Genomic DNA, 22626 nt, shown 5'->3' with positions numbered 1-22626 from the left:
TGAGGAGGCGAAGGACTTGTACTCAGAAAACTATAAAATACTGATGACAGAAAGCAAAGATGACATAAACAGATGGAGAAATACACCATGTTCTTGGATTGGAAGAATCAATATTGTGAAAATGACTATACTACTCAAAGCAATCTACAGATTCAACACAATCCCTATCACACTACCAACAGCATTCTTCACAGAATTAGAACAAAAAATTTTTACAATTCGTATGGAAAAACAAAAGACCCCAAATAGTCAAAGCAATCTTGAGAAAGAAAAATGGAGCTGGAGGAATCAGGCTCCCCAACTTCAAACTATATTACAAAGCTACAGTAATCAAGACAGTATGGTACTGGCCCAAAAACAGAAATATAGATCAATGGTACCAGACAGAAAGCCCAGAGATAAACCCATGCACATACAGTCACCTAATTTATGACAAAGGAGGCAAGAACATACAATGGAGAAGACAGCCTCTTCAATAAGCAGTGCTGGGAAAACTGGACAGCTACATGTAAAAGAATGAAATTATAACACTCCCTAACACTGTATACAAAAATAAACTCCAAATGGATTAAAGACCTAAATGTAAGTCCAGACACTATAAAACTCTTAGAGGGAAACATAGGAAAAACACTGACATAAACCACAGGAAGATCTCTTTTGACCTACCTCCAAAGTAATGAAAATAAAAACAAAAATAAACAAATGGGACCTAATTAAACTTAAAAGCTTTTGCACAGCAAAGGAAACCATAAACAAGATGAAAAGAAAACCCTCAGAATGGGAGAAAATATTGGCAAATCAAACAACAGACAAGGGATTACTCTCAAAAATATACAAACAGCTCATGGTCCTCAATATCAAAAAAACAAGCAACCCAATTAAAAAATGGGTGAAAGACCTATATAGATATTTCACCAAAGAAGACATACAGATGGCCAAGAGGCACATGAAAAGATGCTCAACATCACCCTAAATATCTCAGCAACTTCCAACAGGGTTATTTGTTTATTTTTAATTTCAGTTGATCTCTCTAATACATCTGTCACTAACCATTTCCAGGTTCTTGGGATTATCCACACTTGGGCAATTATAATTCTATTTTCTCATGTGGTATATCTATATACAATGGAATACTGCTCTGACATGAACAAAAAAAAGAAGAAATCTTGGGACAACATGGATGGACCCTGAGGGCATTAGGCAAAGTGAAATAAGACAGAGGAAGAAAGAGAAGTACTGTATGACCTCGCTTATATGTGGAATATAACTAATAAACAAACAAAATAAATGAACCAAAACAAACACGTAGATACAGAGAACAGAGTAGTGGTTATCAGAGGGGAAGGGGCGGGGGGAGGGTGAAATGGGTAAAGGGGTCAACTCGAAGGTGACAGAAACTAAATTTTTGGTGGTGAGCATGTTGTAGTGTATAAAGAAGTAGAAATATAATGTTGTACACATGAGACTTATATGTTATAAATCAATGTTACACCAATAAAAAAATAAAATTAAAAAAAAATTTAAAATATAAGTCTATCCTCTCATGGCTTTCCACATTCTGAGTCTTCTCCACATGTTCCTTCCTCTTTCCCCGTTATGTCCTGTCATTCCCTTCCCAGCTCTCTTCTGATCTCCCCAACATACCATTCCTGAGATCACTTGCATTCCCTCAGTTACAATTAATATCCATCTTCCAAGATTTCTAAACCTGTATCTCTGGTCCAGATCTCTCCTTTCAGCTCTAGACACACATTCCCAGTTGTCTTCTGGACATCTCTTCCTGCATATCCCACAACCTACTCAAAACCAACTCATTATCCAACCTTCTTATACCTAAACATTTTTGCAAACCTGCTCATCTATATATTTTTCCACCGACTCAATCAATAGGTGGATACCTTGGAAATACAACTAACTGTTCACCATCCAAAGCTTTGGATCCATTCACCAAGCCTTTGTTGACACTGTCTTAAATGCTCCTCGAAGTTATTCTCTGCATTTTCTGTTTTCAAGAAGCTCAAAAGTATGTCTTATTTTTTTAAAAAAGGAAGGAAGAAAGGAATGAAGGAAGAAAATGAGAAAAGAGGAGAGGAAGGAAACAGAACATTCATACTATCTATATTCTATTGTTTGCTCTCCTACAGCAAAAGGAATGGTTGGTAGGAAATGACTCTAATTTTAATAATAATATACACACACACACGTTAAACCCGCCAGTGAATTCCTTTAGGGCACCAAACTGTGTTACTTCTGTGATAATGAAATCTGTTCTCCCTTGTTCAATCAGAGGTCAATTTCTTTTGAATGAGTAAGTCCTAAATATATTCTGAAATTTTAGTTTTTTTTCAGTGCTATTTCAAATACTGTTTCATGTGTAGTCACTTAGTCTCTAGAACTCAAATGCAAGGAAGTTCAAGTAAGACAGCCTAAATAAGATGTTATCAATTAAGTAAATTAAGTAGTTGATCTCAAGTTAACAGCTGACATTCTTGGCAGCGGGTTCTTTCGTAAGCAGAATACATAATAGATACATTCAATTAGAACCTTCAGGAGAAAATCTGGCGGGATTTCTCCAGATACTGGCTGGAAAGATGAGGGTAAAGGGTTTACCTCTTTTCTGAGTTTATGAGAAACAACTCTACTCATTCCTGTCATTTTTCTGCCTTCTTCAAATTTTCCTACTTTGGCAGTGTTCCCCAAAGGCAGTTCAAACCAGGTGCATCATACAACGTTTATTTTAAATGGAATAATTTGAAATATTCTCTATTTTTATTGCTATTGTTATAGCGAGAAAGAGGGAAGTGATGAATCAGGCACTTGTACCACAATAGGAACTTCAAGAAAAGGCCAGAAAGAATCACGTAACTAACAACCTCAACCTATAACATGACGATGGTCAGATCTAGGGCTGACGATTCTGTACAACATCTTACAGTTCTCCACTTCATCATCTCTCTTCAACACATTTTCAGTAAACACTACAGAAGATAAGCTTAAGGGGCTATCAAAACAGCTAAGAATGGCAATGTATGGAGAAAAACTCTTGAAACAAAGTCCCCCTAAAACTGAGTTCCTCTGCTGAGTTTATGATTAACCTCTTTATCCAAAACTTTACTCCCTTTCTTTTCCTGAACCTGTTCCCCTCAAGATTGAGGAGTATCAAAGAAAAGGGGAGATTGGAATCATATACAAGCCCCTGTGCCCCTGTCCTTTGAAGTAAAAGGCCTTTGCCTTAGTCTCCCAGGTCTCCCTTGAGTCTCAAAAGGCTGACTCAAAGAGTTAATGATCAGGAAATGTGAAGACATAGAAACAAAGAATGGCTGTTGGGCTGGGAAACTGGTAACAATTCAGACTCTAAGTCGGCCACATAGCAGAGTCACCGAACCTGCAGCTCCCTGAAGAATACAGATACAGGCCTGACACACATTCCTAAGCTGTTTGTACAGGAAGCAGAGCCCACCAGAGGAAAACTGACTGCAAGCATGTAGACCCTAGACTGGTTGAAACCAGAAGGTTGATGATGCTTGAAACTTCACTTTGATGCCAACCAATCTGAGAACTGTGCACGAGCTCATCACATACCCTGTAGCCACGTCCCTCACACTGTCTTTAAAACCCCTTCCCTGAAAGCCACTAGGGAGTTCGGGTCTTTTGAGCATGAGCTGACCGTTCTCCTTGCTTGGTGCCCTGCAATAAATGCTGTATTTTCCTTCACCACAACCTGGTGTCAGTAGATTGGCTTTACTGAGCAGGCGAGCAGACCTAAGTTTGGTTCAGTAACCAACTAGTTTTCTCATTCTGTCGGGGATATCAATGTACTGGACAACCCTGGAAGGTCAAAGTTGAAAACAGCAGAGCTGGCAGAAGCCCAAAAAACTGTGTGACCCTGAGATACCCCCACCCTTGACTTCCAATGGATTGTCACTTGTGTGAAAGTTAAACACCTACTGTGTTAAGGTATGGAAACACAGGGGTTCATTTGTTACAGCAGTTGGCCAACCTTAACTAACACAGTGTAACAATGAAACAGAATGATCACTGTGGCAGGCACACACTTTAATCTCAAGAAGAAAAGTTGTCCAAGGTGACTTTTTTCAGCTACTTAATTCTCATTTATTAACATTCATATTTGTATACGCCCCCTCCCTTTTCCCTCTGCATTTCACACTACCACTCTTAGCCCATCAACTGGCTCTCCTGACTGCTTTAATCTCATTTTCTATTTTATTGTCCTCCACTTGGGTGGCAGCCATTGTAGACACATGGTTGAGGGAAAAAACAAAGGTCAGTTTCAATACAGAACAGTAATTATTATTTTTATATGTTTCCCCCATCAATTTCACTGGGTTTAACACTTCCTGAACCTAGAGGCCAGATCTGGCAAACTAATTAACAATAGACCAATTTTCCAACTCAGTATTCAGACCATGAACAAATGAGGAATCAAGTAAATAACTGTCCTTGAAAGGGTAATCGAGTTGTAACTGTTTTGTGTTTACTGCACAAGACCGAAGAGCTTGTCTTAATTTTCCTGTGGCCACTCAGGAAGGAGGGGAAATGGTGCGTGTGGGAATATTGAGAAAGTTCTATCCTAGGAGTCTGCAAGGCAGGCAAGGTGGACGAGGAGGATGACAGATGTCTCCAGACTGGGAGCAGGAGCCACGGGGACTGGTCTCGGCTATGCCACAGAATTCAGAGTGACTTTGGGTATTTCACCTCACCGTCATCAGGCCTCAGGAGGAAATGAGGGTATAATTACATGATCGAGAGACTTCAACCACCTCTAAACAAATTACAAGATGCATAATATTCCTATAACTGAATGTTTTAAAGGAATTACTTTTTCATCAGCAGTATCATCTAGAAAAGGTGTACAATGAATCCAAGTTACAAGAACATGGCAAGAGGACCAGGATGGAACAGGTCCACTGGACAGTGAAATTCAATGGCCCAGAGGATACTAAAGCATCAGTTTAACTAGAGGGATGAAGGAGAACTCCCTCATTCATAAGGATAAGGGTAAGGCCTATGTTCTCCTAAGCTGTCCCTGCTAATGGGTGTCTGGGGGAGTTCCAGAATTATATGTGTGCTGAGAGGCAGTCTTAAGACTCATGATGGCTAAGCATTAGGATCAACTGGATCCTAGAGCAGGGATCTCTCAACTTTGATTATTCCTTTGCTAGTTAAAATCGGGGGGGCTTGACATTTAACGTTGACTACTTATTTACAAATCATATGCATGTAACCACTTGTACTAATCCATTATGTACATTAGAAAATACATGCACAATAGAATTTTTAAATGAGAGAGATAAAATAAGCTATATTTAAATTGATTTTTATAATAGTTTACATATTATGGTATTTTATGCTCTTCCTAAAATATGTTCAACAGTAGGAATGTGATAGACTAAGCTTCTTTACTTTTTGGAAATCTTGCTTAAATGCTTTGTGATAGTCGGTTTTTGTGAATGACACGCCAGAAAAAGCTACCTCACAAGGAGATATAGGTCTGAATGGAGGAAAGACATCGTTGGCTACCCTTGCTAAAGTATGGTATTCATTTTGGAATCCATCAATTATGCCAAGATTTTTGTTAAAATTTGGCGAATAAAATTTCTCTCTTCCTTAATGTTAATCAGCTTGTATTAGTCAGGGTACTCCAGAGAAAGAGAACCAATAGGATATACATAGATATATAGGAGATTTATTATTGGCTCATGTGATTATGGAGGTGAGATATGCTGAAATACACCATCAGCAAGCTGGAGAACCAGGAATGCTGGTGGTATAATTCAGTCCAAGTTCCAAGGTCTGAGAACCGGGAGGGGGATAGGGAAGTAGGGACAGAGGAAATGGGGGAGGTGAGTGAGGGGGCGGTGGGGATGGGTCAGAAGCTGAAGGCCCAGGAACCAGGAGCTCGGATGTCTGAGGGGAGGAGAAGATGGACGCCCCAGATCAAGGAGCCCTTTCTCAGCCTTTTTGTTCTATTAGGGCCCTCAAAGGACTGGATGGTGCCTGTCCACATTGTTTGGGGAGAGTCTTCTTTACCTAGACTACTGACTCCAGTGCTCACCACTTTCGGAAACAGCCTCACAGACACACTTAGAAAGAATGTTTCACCCACTATCTGGGCAACGCTTAGCCCGGTCAAGTTGACACATAAAATTAACCATCATCCAACTCTTCTGAAAATTTAATTGGAAGATGTTACTTTTCTAAATTTTAAAAAATGGATTCAAACCTGACTTTATCTTTTCATTCAGAAGATTCTTTAGAAATCTAGTTAGAAAATTCTGTTTCCATAATCTTTTAGTGTACTTTGAGAGTTGTAAATAAGTGATGCGCTTAAACTGTTGTTGGCCAGAACATCACAAACAGATGAAACATTTCCAAATAACCAGTTTTAAAATGTCCTTTCCATAGCATGACTGTCTTTGAAAAAGCTCTTATTTTCACTCATTTTTAAAATGTCATCATTACCTTGAAGAGACAAATTGCTTATCTGTTCAAAAATATTTGCATGGTACCTTAATACTGACAGTTACTTGTCATCACGTTAGAGGTAAGCAAGTTTGAAGTATGCTTTTTTTTCAAAAAGAAGTTATGTTTGGCAACTCTTTTTAGCAGAAGGTATCCAGCAAACCCACAACAGATGTTCATGGTCCCTGACATCTTTTTAATATTGTAAATATGGAATCATTTAAGATGATATAACCCATACATCCACTTAACTGGGCACATGGAGATGACAATAAGGCACAAGGTGGTAGATGGAAAGGAAAGGTAGGGGTCACTCAATGCCTTTGTAGGGGAAGTGACCTCTTCCCTCAGGAGACCTGACAGGTGATGTGTGCCTTAACTGGGCATGTGGAGGTGACATTAAAAAAGGTATTTAATATTTTAAATTAGCAATAAGATGTTTACTGAGCTAATATACTTAAGGGGCAAATAAAATATTTATTGTGGCCATAACTATTTACATTAAAAAGAATTACGCTCTTTTTTTTCTATTTTGTCAGTTTTAAGTTTATAATCTTTTTGTCATAATTTGTGATTTCTAGCTTTCAATTTCTTTAAACTGTAACATTAGGATGACATAGAAACAACTCAAAGTAGCGCCTTTTCTTTCTGAACAACCTACTTCACATACAAGAAGGAAAATAAGTGATTGGCTAGGTTTTCTGCACTTAGAACTGGGAATGACCTTTAGAGATTATAGGCTAATTACGGCCTTACCAGTCACCTATCCCTTTAAAAAAAAAACAATTAGTGAACCTGACTCTAAGGCTGCAAATGGTTCAATGATTTCTCTGATGGTGTAACAGGAAGTCAGTGGTGAAGCAGGTCAGCCACTTCATGCCTCGACCTCAGGGACACAGCACAAATATTTCACTGTGATGTGCTGTAACACTTCAATACTTTTACATTTGGGTCCTCAGTGCCTTTCTAGACACACATGCATAGTAGGATTAATAGCTTTGAAAGCTTAAGTAATCTATTTAAAATATTTCTCCCTAAAAGCCTAGATTTCTCCCTTATTGTAAAATATCAAATAAAAAGCAGAGAACTGGTTTGTAGATTTTGTTTTGTGTATTGTTAATGAGAACAGAATTAACCATGGATTCTAGTCTCTTCTTTAGTTATTTGAGAAAAATAAATCACCACTATAATTGGTTCTCTTTCACTAAAGAAACTCTTTTCTCTAAAACATGCAATGTTTCACAGCTCCAGAAAACCAGAAAACCACTACAGCTCATCAATGAACTCAGTAAAGTTGCAGGACACAGAATTAATACACAGAAATCTGTTGCATTGCTATACACTAACAAGGAAAGATCAAAAAGAGAAATTAGGGAAATAATCCCATTTACTATCACATCAAAAAGAATAAAATACTAAGGAATAAACCACCTTAAGGAGGCAAAAGACCTGTACTCTGAAAACTATAAGACGCTGATGAAAGAAATTGAACATGACACAAGCAGATGGAAAGATATACCATGTTCTTGGACTGGAAGAATGAATACTGTCAAATGATTATACTACCGAAGGTAATCTACAGATTCAATGCAATCCCTATCAAATTACCAATGGCATTTTTCACAGAACTAGAACAAAAAAAAGCTTTAAATTTTTATGGAAACAAAAAGACCTCAACTAGTCAAAGCAATCCTGAGAAAGAAAAACAGAGCTAGAGGAATCAGACTCCTTAACTTCAGACTATACTACAAAGCTACAGTAATCAAAACAGTACAGAACTGGCACAAAAACAGAAATATAGATCAGTGGAACAGGACAGAAAGCCCAGAAATAAACCCATACACTTATGGTCAATTAATCTATGACAAAGGAGGCAAGAATATACAATGGAGAAAAGACAGTCTCTTCAATAAGTGGTGCTGGGAAAACTAGACAGCTACATGTAAAAGAATGAAATTAGAGCATTCTCTAACACCATGCACAAAAGTAAACTCAAAATGGATTAAAGACCTAAACTCCTAGAGGAAAAGATAGGCAGAACACTCTTTGACATAAATCACAGCAATATGTTTTTGGATCCATGTCCTAGAGTAATGGAAATAAGAACAAAAAAAAACAAATGGGACCTAATTAAACTTAGAAGCTTTTGCACAGCAAAGGGAAATATAAACAAAATGAAATGACAACCTACAGAATGGGAGCAAATATTTGCAAACAAAGCAACCCATAAGGGATTAATCTCCAAAATACACAAACAGCTCATAGAGAGAGCTCAATATCAAAAAACCAAACAACCCAATCAACAAATGGGCAGTAGATCTAAATAGACACTTCTCCAAAGAAGACATCCTGATGGTCAAAAGGCACATGAAAAGATGCTCAACATTGTTAATTATTAGAGAAATGCAAATAAAAACTACAATGAGGGACTTCCCTGGTGGCATAGTGGTTAAGAATCCTCCTGCCAACGCAGGGGACATGGGTTTGAGCCCTGGTCTGGGAAGATCCCACATGACGCGGGACAACTAAGCCTGTGCGCCACAACTACCGAGCCTGCGCTCTAGAGCCCACGAGCCACAACTGAGCCTGCATTCCACAACTCCTGAAGCCCGCGTGCCTAGGGCCCATGCTCTGCAACAAGAGAAGCCACCACAATGAGAAGCCTGCGCACCACAACGAAGAGTAGCCCCCACTCACTGCAGCTAGAGAAAGCCCGCACACAGCAACGAAGACCCAACGCAGCCAAAACTAACTAACTAACTAACTAACTAACTAAATAAATAAAACTACAATGAGGTATCACTTCACACCAGTCAGAATGGCCATCATCAAAAAGTCTACAAATAAGAAATTCTGGAGAGGGTGTGGAGAAAAAGGAACTCTACATTGTTGGTGGGAATGTAAATTGGTACAGCCACTATGGAGAACAGTATGGAGGATCCTTAAAAAACTAAAAATAGAATTACCATATGATCTAGCAATCCCACTCTTGGGCATATATCTGGAGAAAATCATAATTTAAAAAGATACATGCACCCCAATGTTCACTGTAGCACTATTTACAACAGCCAAGACATGGAAACAACCTAAATGTCTACCCAACATGAATGGATAAAGAAGACGTGGTACATATACACAATGGAATATTGCTCAGCCATAAAAAGAATGAAATAATGCCATTTGCAGCAACATGGATGGACCTAGAGATTATCATACTAAGTGAAGTCAGACACAGAAAGACAAATATCCTATGATAATGCTTATATGTGGAATCTAAAAAAAATGATACTAATGAACTTATTTACAAAACAGAAAGAGACTCACAGACAGAGAAAACAAACTTATGGTTACCAAAGGGGAAATGGGGGGTGGGGGAGGGATAAATAAGGAAGTTGGCATTAACATATACACACTGTATATAAAATAGATAACCAATATTGAGTATAGCACAGAGAACTATACTTAATATTTTGTAATAACCTATAAGGGAAAAGAATCTGAAAGGAATATACGTATATATACATATATATGTATAACTCAATCACTGTGTTGTACACCTGAAACTAACATGATATTGTAAATCAACTATGCTTTAGCTTAAAAAAAACAGTGTCTGCTAATATATAAGATGTTGAGGGCAGTCCCTGAGGGGTCCATGAATGACTGTGGCTAGAGAACTGCCAGGCCCAGCCCGGCCACTTGCTTCAGCAATTCTCAGGAGCTCTGCTTACACTGTTTTCTTAAGACGGAATAACATGTCCCAGCAAAATTCTTCAAAGCCCAATTGGTGAGCTGGGATGAAGTGAGAGAGTGGCATGGACATATATACACCACCAAATTTAAAATAGATAGCTAGTGGGAAGCAGCCGCATAGCACAGGGAGATCAGCTTGGTGCTTTGTGACCACCTAGAGGAGTGGGATAGGGAGGGTGGGAGGGAGACGCAACAGGGAAGAGATATGGGGATATATGTATATGTATAGCTGATTCATTTTGTTATACAGCAGAAACTAACACAGCATTGTAAAGCAATTATACTCCAATAAAGATGTTAAAAAAAAAAAAAAAAAGCCCGGTTGGAAGCCTTTCTGACTATCCAAGCCCGAATCATCTGTCCTTTCTGCAATACTCTCACTCATTTTACCTTCCGTAACAGTTTTGTTCACATGTATAAGGAACTGTGACCAACTCTCATCCTCTACACACAGTAAGTAATTAAAAAAAAAAAAAGGGATCTGCTGAGTTGAAATGCATCTTGCTAAAATAGCGCCAGAAGGGTCCTTTGACATTATGTGATCTAGCCTCTTTGTTCAAGAAAAGGGTGACTTGCCCAATAAACATAGCAGGCTGTGACGGAAGTGAAATCTGAATTCTGAGCTTCCCTCACGGGGGCTGACACAGGATATATGCTGTTGAAGATCTAGTCCCTGACCTTGCAGAGCTCTCATTTGGTAGACAAGAAAGACGGATCTAGTTCCCTTGACACTACACAGTGAGCATGATGCTGACATGAATGAAAGCAAAACTGACTGAGATTGGTGATATATAGAAGGCAGCCAACATTGTTTTTTAAAAGATAAAAGTAATACATGTCTGACCAAAAGTGTTCAGAGTCCTGGCCCCAGTCCTCTTAAATCAAACAAGAACCTACTGGCCGGACCCATGTGTCAGCCTAGAGGTCTGAATAAGTGAATATGCTTTATCAAGTGGGGAACACATTTAAGATGAGTTTTTGGAACTTCTGGCTGAGAGCAAGAGTAGTTTACAAGAAGAGGATGTCTTAATCATCAGGAAGAATCATCACAAATCCAGCAATCTTTCTGGAGTTTCAAAAGGTGACCTTAGCAAGCCTCCCCTGGCTCATCTGTCTGTCTCAGGTAGGGCCCCCCCAGGCTGCTGGTCTTCTAGTTCCATGAACAGTTCAAGCTCTTTCCTACCTCAGAGTCTTTGTGTTTGCTATTCCCCTGCCTGGCGGTTCCTCTCCCTGCTCTTTGCCTGGCTAGTCCCTTCTCCTCCAATAGTCCTCACCGGAAACGGTACCTCCCCAGCTCAGGTTCTTCCTGCTCTTATTATTTTAAGGATGATACCCCATTTGTACCTTTTATGACACATGACAAACTGAGTATTTTCTTGTTTGTTTACTTGTTTATAATGATAAGGGCTATTTTTTTTTTTTTTTTTTTTTTGGTTCACCTTTATATTACCAGAACCTAAACAGTGCCCAGTACATTGTGATACAAAATAAAGATTTGCTGAATAAATAAATGAATTCAAAATACTTTTATAAAACTAATCCAAAATTATTTAAGGCCCTAGGAAACCCTTAATAAGTTTTGAGAAACACACAATTCTACTTTATGAAATGTTTGAACATAATAAATAACAAATACTGGTTCAATAAAGATCTTTTGATTATTCTTTTACAGATTTTTGAAAGCTACCATTTACTCTGAAGTAAAACTTGAGGTTTTATAAAATGTGAGTCTATGTCAAAAAGTCTATATTTCTGACTGAAATGTGAAAACATAACTGAGGAGTCGTCAATACCTAACTATTAACTACAATAAACATCCAATTGGTTATAATCTAGTGATAAAAAAGAACAATATATAGTCATGCAGCTCAGATATGAAGGAAAAAAAACCACATATTTTTTGGTCACTGAGAGAGAAAACACACACAGAAAAATGATTCTCCAAGAAAGGCAGTTCTCATAGAAATGCTCCAGCTTTTAGGGGAGGGGAAAAAAAAAAAGGATGGCGAAGACAGAAGTAACACATTCTTTCTGTAACAAAATCAGACAAGAAACATCCTAGGAAATCTGAACAGAACCTCAGATGGGAACATCAGGAAAAGTAAATAAATGGACAAGGTGCATCCTCCTCAAAGAGTCAGTGTGTGTGGTTTTAGGTCCTTCACTGCTCAGAGAAGACGACATTATAATGGCATTTCCGGAATGAAGCATTTTCTATCATCATCACCCGGCTTGAATCCACTCACCACTTTTCAATTCGGATATATGACATTTTACTAAAGCCACCTGACATTAAAAAGTTGCATGTACAGTGAGGGTTTTTGGAATTAAAGAATAAAAATCCATTACCTGCATAAAATCTGAATATTCAGACGTTATAATTTTAAAAAGCAATATTTAACATAACTCCAAACAAAAGCCAAATCAGAATTGGCCAAGCACAAGAACACTGTACACTATATTTTATATATATATATATTTATATTTATTTTATAGTATATATATTTTATTTTGTGTTTCTGTGTACAAGAATGACTATAAAATTAAATTGTCTTATTTCTAGCAATTTTCTCCCATAAACGATAACAGTCACTGCTAAAAGGGATGCTTACAAACTTACCAGAAATATAATATTGGGGGACTATTCTAGTCTTCAAAACAAACGGTAGCTGTCAAATTCTCACTGAATAATTTACAGTGTTAATTCATGTACTATATTTCATCTGTAATAAGTCTTTGTGGTAAGGTTAACACTTCAACATACAACACAAATAAGAGAGGACCGAAAAATGAAAATTACTTTGCTTATGTTTCTGTATTAGAATTTTATTTGCTGAAGGGTAAAAAACAGATTTGCAAAATTCACAGTTAACTTAAAACAATAGTTTTAAACCTTTTATTCCTAGCCCTTACTGCCTTCAGGAAGGAGAGAACATCTGGTTATTTAAGGAACACAATATGTTCACATTTTCTATGACTTTTGTTTCTAATTGGGTTTTAAAATTTTTTTTGGAATTTGAACAACTAGTTAGAACAATGTTTTTTAATCACTTCATATTTTTCAGACTGTCATCCTTCCATTCCTCTACTTCGTTTAGTGGATTGTTTTTGGAAATCTGCTCAGTGATTCTAATATAATAAGAGGAAAACGAGAATCAGGATTGTGGTCTGAAGAGCTAAGTATAGAAACCATATCGTAAGGTGAACAGAGTATAGAATGCTACAGATATTTGATATCCAGTCTCTTCAGACAGCATACATTTACAAACATTTCAAGTAGTTCTTGGGTCACTTATATACGTGGCAGTTTCATTTATTACAGATGCAAATAAATATCTACTACAAATAAAAGAATTTGTATGAGAAATATCAGTAACTAGGATTCCACTATTTTTAAAACTAATGAAGCTACAGCTCTTGTGTGGAAAGGTGGTTGGAAGATCTTGGTTCAACGGCTAGCTCTGCCACTGACAAGCTGTGTGACCTTGAAAAAGTCTCTCAAATACCTTGATCCTCAGTTTGTTCATATACAGAAGGAGGAGCTGAATTAGACTGTCTCGGTTCTTTGCAGTTCTGAAATTTGCATAGTCTAAGTGAAGTATACTATTTAGATCCTGTGTTGTGTCTTCTTTGTTCCAAAATATTTGAAGGTGATAACAGGTTTTCAAATGATTCTGATCGATATTAAATTAAGGAGCTAGATGCCCTTTCAGTTCAAGTTGTAGGGTCACTTCACCATCTTGATAAAAATGGCAGCTGACAAATATACCATTGGCTATGGTTTCTGTGGAATGTGGATATGGGTTCCAGAAATATGTGAGGTGAGTGAGATCCACCTGGATTAGAGTCAGTATTAGAAGAGGCTCAGTGCTTAAGTCAGCATTCAACTCTACCATTGTTTTACTTAATACCAACCACTGCAGGACACAGAGCTAAATGCTAACAGACAAGCAGGATGATGAGGAAGGATAATTGATAGAAGATACAAGCAAATCGCTAAACTACAAGGGGCTATGAGGACTCAAAGGGAAGACGTGTCTTATCTGAGCCTGGGAATGGCTTCCTGGAGAAGGTAGAACAGAGGCTGGGAACCTCAAGAGGGGATGAGTAGAAGCAAGGGTCATGGAACTATTCCAGCTAGTTTGGAAGCTTACAAGCGTTTCGGCCTTGGGAAAGCCACATGGCCTTAACCTTTCTGCACTGAAAAAGAAGGAGGAAAGATAACCCGTTCTGCTGTCTTGGAGCTTGTAGTGAGGACCAAATGAAGCATATCAAAGTACTTGGAGACGTGAAGGAGTATGATCCTATGATTACAGTTTACCAGCCCATTATTTCAGTCTGTTCAAATGAGAAATCTTTTCACAGTAAAGCTGACATCTGATAGAAAACAAGTAACAGCTCAGTGTCCCAAGCTCTACTGCAGAGTCTATTCTCAACTGAGCAGTCTCCACTGGGATTTAGGGATAGTGGTAGGACGAAATGCTTCTCTGAAGGCTGAAAATGAATTTAGGGAGGCCCAGAGCTCCTTGTTTATTTTTATTTTATTGAGTCTGTCAGCAGCACTCAGCACAACTGCCATGTGAAGCTGGGATACGGGAAAGTAAACTTTCATGCCTCAAATCTCCTCTTTCTACTAGGTCACTTCATAGAGACTTGTGTGTTTATATACTTACTCTGATTTAAGTGTTTCATTGTTGCTAATAAATAGAAAACATTTAAAGCACTCTGAGGTCTGGATTCTCAGAGGCTGTGGGTGGGGTACTAGCATCGTCTTTCCCTCTCTTTACATGGCCTCCTCTATGACTTTATAGTTGACATGAACTACACTGAAAGCTCTATCCACTTGTGGATTTTTACGATATATATAAACTTACTTTTATTTTTTTCTTTTGTGCCTTTGTAGCACTGGATTGGATCTTACTATATCATTAGACGTCAGTTCTTTATGGTCAAAGGCTGCTCTGCTTGGGTAGGTTGTTAGAGGCAACAAAAGAGGAGACCAAGACTTAGCAAGCGTGAATGCCCAGATCACAAGGACATTTGGTAGGAGAGTCAAGACTTGGCCCAGTGTCCCGATTCCTAGCTCAGGCTCCTGGCAAGACCCAGGACACCACACTGCGATAGACCTCCAATTAGCACACATGCCAAGTGATGTTAGTTATCACTTGACATTTACTAATAAAGTCAATGGATCAGCCATTACATACACTTAACTAAAACTACCACCTTGCTGGGTTGGCCGTCTGAAACCCCCTTAGTACTCTGCAGCTTGCTTTATCTTCCCCTACAGATATCATCATGCCACGAACTTGTTCTCAAGAGCTTTTTACACATGACTCCCTCCTTCTGCCCAGTTTCTCATGTCTCAGAAATACCAGTTTAAAGTCCTAACTTTTGGACAATTAGCTTGATTGTTTTTACTTGGTAAGACCCTGAATGTAAAAGTGGGGAATACTATTTTTTAGATACTTATGCTATTACTTTTTTTCTCTTAAACCTTGGAGAAAATTTTTCTTAATGCTTGTAGAATTGGCTTCATTATTCTCTATATTATATATACTATCTTTTTAAGATCAAAAGTACTCTATTAAAATTACGGATTCCACTAACAACATTGAGGAATTTAGTATACGGAATTCTGCAACTATAAGAGTGAATGGTTTATAGGAAGATCAACCATATTTACCTAGGAAAAAACTTACCAAGATGGATAGGTTTAGATAACATATTTGTTTCTCCTTTCAATTAAACCCAACAAATCACACAAGTAGATAATTCAAACAGTTATTTTAGCAATTTTTTCCCACTCTGTATGACTCTAATAATTCTCAATGCTGAGCAGATAGAATTTACCTTAAGTTTGTAGACCAAAACTCAGATACCTCATTGACCAGAAACTTCATCCTTTATTCCTTTTATAGATATGCCATAATCTTGACTATTTCATATTAAAAATATATACTTATACAGCCTACATATACATAAAAAAAATATGAGACTGTAGATTTTTCAGTCTGACTCCTAAGCCTTACCAGAAAAAAAAAAAAATGCTACCTTATGTATTAGAAATGATGGATTGTATTTCTGATACCTAATGAAATTTTGTGTAGGAGAAATGACATAAAATTGTGTATTTCTGCAGAAAATGGATATAGGCTACAGGAAAACAATAATTTTAAATGAAGCAAAGAATAAATACATGCTCAAATGTTGAAGTCAACAACCGATGAACGGACAAAAATCCTTCAGAATCAAAATGTACATTGAACTTGGAGGTCCGCGTTGATCAGACAGAGCTCTGGCAGTGGAATCCACAGACAGACTGACTCAAAGACAGTTCGACAACTGCCAACATGATTGCTGGGAGCTCTGCCAAAGAGCCAAAGGCTGGGATTACCACCCAGTGCCTGGCATCCTAGTCCTCGTGTTTGAAGCTTTCTCTCTTATACTTCATCCAATATTTTTGTTTGGCTCAAAAGCATCAAGGATTCACAGATTTTTTTAGATCATTAAATGTTCTTATTTTCAAGAAATGTAACATTAGTTGTAAAAGAGCACACTTTTTCTCTGCAGTGTAAAGAAAATTTTGGTGACTTGCTTTAAGTTCAAATAGAGAAATCAGCATTAAAGTCTCTTTAAATCTTTATTTTATTAGGTTACTCCTCACCCGCAAAATAAGAAATACATGTTCATAATATGAAATAATTTAGTGTTTCACTGCATCATAAACTCTTAGAAAACTGGTCCTTTTTAGAGCTCTAATGTCTTGGTCTTCACATGGCTCTCGAGGCTATACGTGGGTCAGTTGGCCCCCGGGCGCGAAGTGTGGTTATAAGGAGAAGCAGGTGCTCAACTATTTCCTTGAGTTACGAGGAAGCAGGTGGGCAGAACAACCTCCTGAGTTACAAGAGATGTGTGCTCCTGTTTCTCAGGGCAGTGTCCTTTGAATTTGCCCGCTGAGTTGCTAGACCATCAGGTATGTGGGGTTGTGGCCTGTAGGCAATTCATCTGCTATTAGGCAAATTCTACATTAGGAATTCTTGGAGTCATGTAGAGAAACCAGTTTTTCACCCCACTTAAAACTGAGAACATCCCACATGGAAATCTTACCTTGGGATCACGAAGGAACAGAGCCTTAAGAATCAGCGAGTGAACATCCCCGATGAGTGGGTAATGCATCAGAAGGCCAAGACAGGTCTGGTAGTTACTAGAGATCACTAAATAAAAGGAAAAAAAAAGCAATTGAGAAGCAATGCTGTTTCAGATATCTGCATTACTAAGAGAAACAAAATTAACAACTTAGATTCAAAGAAAGCAAACCAATAACTCGACTGATTTGGACAAAAGGAAATGGGGAGAGGGGATCCTTACCAAATGGCCTTTGAAGCAGCACACTGTACTAATATACCAGCACTCATCGTCAGAGCGGTGTTGGAAGGAAGAGCCTCAGATATAGATATGTGTGTGCGCTTGCAACACAAATAAACTCTAAGAAGCATGCACATTTATTGCCATTTATATGGCTGTATTTAAATGTCTCTAGTTTTGCTGCTTGGAAATTAGTAACAAAAATCTTATGAATGGGAAAGAACCAGCTTAAAATTCTCATAAAATATTATGTACCCTGATTACTAGGCTTCACAACTTACATATGTTACATTTATTTTTTGTATATATAAATATTACATAGTTCAAAATCAAAGAGAATATAATTTCTTCCAATTATTTGTTTTCCTAAAGGTAACAAGAAATTTAGGAAAGATATTTATGCAGCATTTCTTGGAGGAAAAGTGTCAAAATCTTCATAGATAAGCCTAACTGTGTTCCTTAGACCGTCATTTAATTTTTTTCCCCCAAATCAACCTAATTATGGCTGCAATTATTAAAAACATCTTTTCAGGCAGGTCTATGTAAACTACTTCATTTCTTGGCAATCCATCTGCCACTGCTGTCACAGTTGCGCCCATTAGCGACTCTTGTTTTGTAAGCCAGGCTGACGGCCTCGGCAGCATGATTGTGAACAAACTTTACAGTTGCAACTTCCTGTGGTTGTGACTGAATCCTTTTCATTAATCAGAACGGTTAGCTGAAAAATATTCCGTAGGAAAACAACTGTGATTCACTAGAAACAACATAAGTCACAAAATAATTTTTTTGTGATCAGAAATACCCTTGACTCTTAGGTTTTTCTTTCCTTCTTCTGCTGGGAACATCCCCCTTCCCATGAACATTATGGAGAAAGGGGACAGGACTGGGCAAAATGAACAATTATAATCTATGTAAGGAACCACTTTATCATCTTCATTTCCTTTGCTGATCTGACAGCTTGTAATTTCATACATCTGCTTTCATTTGTGAAGTACTCACTTATCCTACCCTTTCTTTATCTGTTCAGACTCTTCTTTTCTTATTTGTTCATTTTATCATACTCACATTCAGTTGCCTGTTGTCTTTTTTACTCTAGAATTCAAAAACCTAGGGTACTGAGAATAGTATAACATTTTCATGTCCGGTTTTCTTTGCAATCTAACAAATAAATAAAACTTAGATAATCAATTCATTTTCTAACTCATAAAGTTATTTTCCCAAATGCTATAATGGTTATATATTAGTAACTGGCCCAGGAAGAATTCTTGTATGTTTTGTAAGACAGGCAGGGGAGTTTAGTGGAAATGGTTCTGGGCTCGGGATTCAAAGATGTGGGCTTTCATCCTGGGACGCTACTTGAAAACGTTTCATAAAGTTGCCTGGAGACTCAAGGACATAATCTAAATGACTGATTTATAGCAGACGCTCAAAACCTGTTGGGAGTAACCTCTCAGAGCTTAAGTTCAGTCATTTGGAAAACAACTTTCCAATTTAAAAAAAATTTGCCTGCCTACGTCATTCATTGCAATAATCATTTGTTGAGCACCTAATGCATGACAGGCCCTACGTTAGGAGGCGAGGCGGAGATGAACAAAACGCAGTCCTCACCCTGGAGAAAATGAAAGTACAGAGGGCAGACTCGTAACAACAAGCAGCTGTTACCACTACTACTCTCTCTAAGATGATAACGAATTGCTGAAGTCTTTCCGAGACCAGGCCCCATACCAAGAACATTACCGGCATCTCATTTAATTTCTATGACAATCTTATCATAGGGTACAATTATTATTATCCCTGTTTTACAGATGTGAAAACCGATCCTTGGAGGGATTAAATCATTTGTCCAGGTCACACAGTGATTTGGTGGTGGACCAAGATTTGAAATTCAGAAGTCTAGTGGCAGGGTCAGGGCTTTGTTCTGAAAGGCCATTGTTTTGAAAATCAAGTGACATAATGGATGCAGATAATCACTGCAAATAGAAAAGTCAATTAATGTTAGTACTCTTGTGTAGTAGTTTTAAGTAGCTTGGAAGATCAGATTAACCCAGTGTGTAAAGCAGCCTGACATAGGTAGGCATTTATGTGGAGGGACCAGAGCAACAATCCTATGTTATTACAACTTGAAAAAACTTTTGAAACTATAGGAAGCTGTAAAATACATTTTACAAATACAAATAAAATACATTTCACAAAATAAGGGAAGCTAAATAACATATTAATATTCTACTTGCATAACAAACGAAGGAGCTAACGTTCTTTCTCCTATCCATCCATCAATCCATCCCTGCAGTCACTGAATATCATGTACGTTTTCTGAGCATCTACAAAATCCCGTGCCAGGCAGTAGCACTAGGGATATGATGGCGAACGAGTCTGAGCTGTGAAAGGTAGTAGAACATGGCACCCTGAAGTTTGGCTACAGGGGTTCAGGACGCGCCACCCCCAAATATGCCCCTTTGGTATACTGACTATTTTGAGCTGGAGAGGTTTTCTCTGAACTCCTCTTATCTTCAACTCCCTACGTGCTCCAAAAGGAACTCAACTGTCATAAATCCCTGCAGACAAACTCTGTCACAAAGATACCTTGCATCTATTCTTCTCAGGGTCCATTCATCTTTCCTAAAAATCATTTACTCTCCCCTAAGAGGCCTACATCCCCCCTCCCCTTTATCTATTAAGGTGGTAGTTAATCCTGAAATCTAAAGCTATCTCTTTGAGGGTCGCTCATTTTCCCCTGGGTATCTCCCATATGTACATGAGGTATACATGTTAATCAACTTGCCTGCTTATCTATCAATCATTTTGTGAAAGAATCTCAGAGGAAAACCTAACTGGGTAGAGGTAAGGTTTCACCTCCCTCTTGCCCCCTGCCTTCAGATAATGCCATCTCTAATTTCTTAATGAAAACTTGTACTTTTCATTTGCAATTACATGTGCCAGTATTAAGTCCCTTTTGAATAACTGTGTCCAATTTAGCGTACTCGAAAGAGAATAATACAAACTATTTTAAAAATAAGATAGTAGGAATCTGATAGGATAAAAATTTAGTTATGATTTTGGCAGCAAATTTTTCTTGAACTTGAAAAACTAATCCACCACACTGTTCCTTCTCCAGTGGTTATTCTATCAGAGCAGGGCAGTGACACAGGAAAAAAAAAAGTGAAAGACTAAAAAAAAGACCGAGTTTTGCTATCTACCTACATTTGAAATCAAGGATGTATATGCTTTATTGAGAAGATCATATGGTTTTTATTCTTCAATTTGTTAATATGGTGTATCACATTGATTAATTTGCAGATATTGAAAAATCCTTGCATCCCTGGGATAAATCCCTCTTGATCATGGTGTCTGGTCCTTTTAATGTATTGTTGGATTTGGTTTGCTGGTATTTTGTTGAGGATTTTTGCGTCCATGTTCATCAGTGATACTGGCCTATAATTTTCTTTTTTTGTGGAATCTTTGTCTGGTTTTGGTATCAGGGTGATGGTGACCTCATACAATGAGCTTGGAAGTGTTCCTTCCTCTGCAGTTTTTTGGAATAGTTTCAGAAGGACAGGTGTTAACTCTTGCACACAAGGATGCACACAAGGATGTATATGCTTTAAAAACAAAGTACTAAAGCCACACTCTGAAGCGCTTATTTAGGGAACGTTAAGACAAAGGTGAGCGGCGTTTAGGAAAACCTATGGAATCTGAAATCAGACGATCTAGATTAGATCTAGATCAGAAGGCTGGCTAGTCATTTACTGTGGGTGTGAATTTAGGCAAGCTGCTTAACTTCACTAAACCCTTATTTCTCTCATTTATAAAAAGTGTTTACTCTATCTGTAGGGATTCTGTAAGAACGGCACGGATGTGAGGTCATGTGCTTCCCCATCTTGCTTGACTCTTGCTAAATAAATAGCACTCCCACCACCCGAAGCAGAGCTGACTTTGCTGTCTCTACCTTTAAATCAGCGGTCCCCAACCTTTCTGGCACCAGGGACCGGTTTTGTGGAAGACAATTTTTCCACGGATCGGGGGGAGGGGGTGGGGGAGGGATGGTTTGGGCGGTAACGCGAGCGATGGGGAGCGGCAGATGAAGCTTCACTCGCTTGCCCGCCACTCACCTCCTGCTGTGCGGCCCGGTTCCTAACAAGCCATGGACCCGTACCCAGGGGTTGGGGGGGCCCTGCTTTAAAGGGCCTACAACTGTTCTGGAGTGGTCTAAGGGAGTTGGTTTAAATAGTTTCTCCAAACCAATACCATATGCTAACACATATATATGGAATCTAAAAAAAAAACTGTTCTGAAGAACCTAGAGGCAGGACAGGAATAAAGACGCAGACCTACTAGAGAATGGACTTGAGGACACGGGGAGGGGGAAGGGTAAGCTGGGACAAAGTGAGAGAGTGGCATGGACATATATACACTACCAAATGTAAAATAGGTAGCTAGTGGGAAGCAGCTGCATAGCACAGGGAGATCAGCTCGGTGCTTTGTGACCACCTAGAGGGGTGGGATAGGGAGGGTGGGAGGGAGGGAGATGCAAGAGGGAAGAGATATGGGAACATATGTATATGTATAACTGATTCACTTTGTTATAAAGCAGAAACTAACACACCATTGTAAAGCAACTATATTCAATAAAGATGTTTAAAAAAATTAAAAAAATAAAATAAAATAAATAAGTTTCTCCAGTAGTAACAAACAAAAAAAATAATGAGCTCAGTAAAGATAACCAGAGACGTGATTGTTTTGAGAAACTTTAAAGCAATGGGACCATTAGCTTATGTCTGAGTCAGAGTTAACTATACTTACAACTGGAACATTTTGAAGTGAAACACTAGTCAAATTATTTCATATTTAGATATACCTTCTCAAGGTACCAAGATGGACTAAGAACAACTACCATCTCTAACATGTTAAAAAAAAAAGTCAGTAAGCATGTATAATGTGCGTACAATTTGCCATATACAACCACACCCCAGCACTGAAACTCAACCCTCCACCACCTCCATGTCACTCTTCGTCTCTCCCACG

At 38.2% G+C, this 22626-nt stretch overlaps 1 protein-coding gene across 1 annotated transcript in view; it reads right to left on the bottom strand.

Moving 5' to 3' along the window:
• The window catches only part of TBC1D5 (TBC1 domain family member 5), a 535061-nt gene that overhangs the window by 107456 nt on the left and 404979 nt on the right, over nt 1-22626 (bottom strand). Inside the window, exon 16 of the mRNA XM_068545866.1 lies at nt 17347-17453. Coding sequence (XP_068401967.1) covers nt 17347-17453 — 107 coding nt within the window. The remainder of the gene's footprint in view (nt 1-17346; nt 17454-22626) is intronic.

This window comes from Eschrichtius robustus, chromosome 6 (genome assembly GCF_028021215.1).
Source record: "Eschrichtius robustus isolate mEscRob2 chromosome 6, mEscRob2.pri, whole genome shotgun sequence".
NCBI lineage: Eukaryota > Metazoa > Chordata > Mammalia > Artiodactyla > Eschrichtiidae > Eschrichtius > Eschrichtius robustus.
Note: the sequence above shows the minus strand (reverse complement) of the source record. Positions and strands in the feature narration are given on the sequence as shown.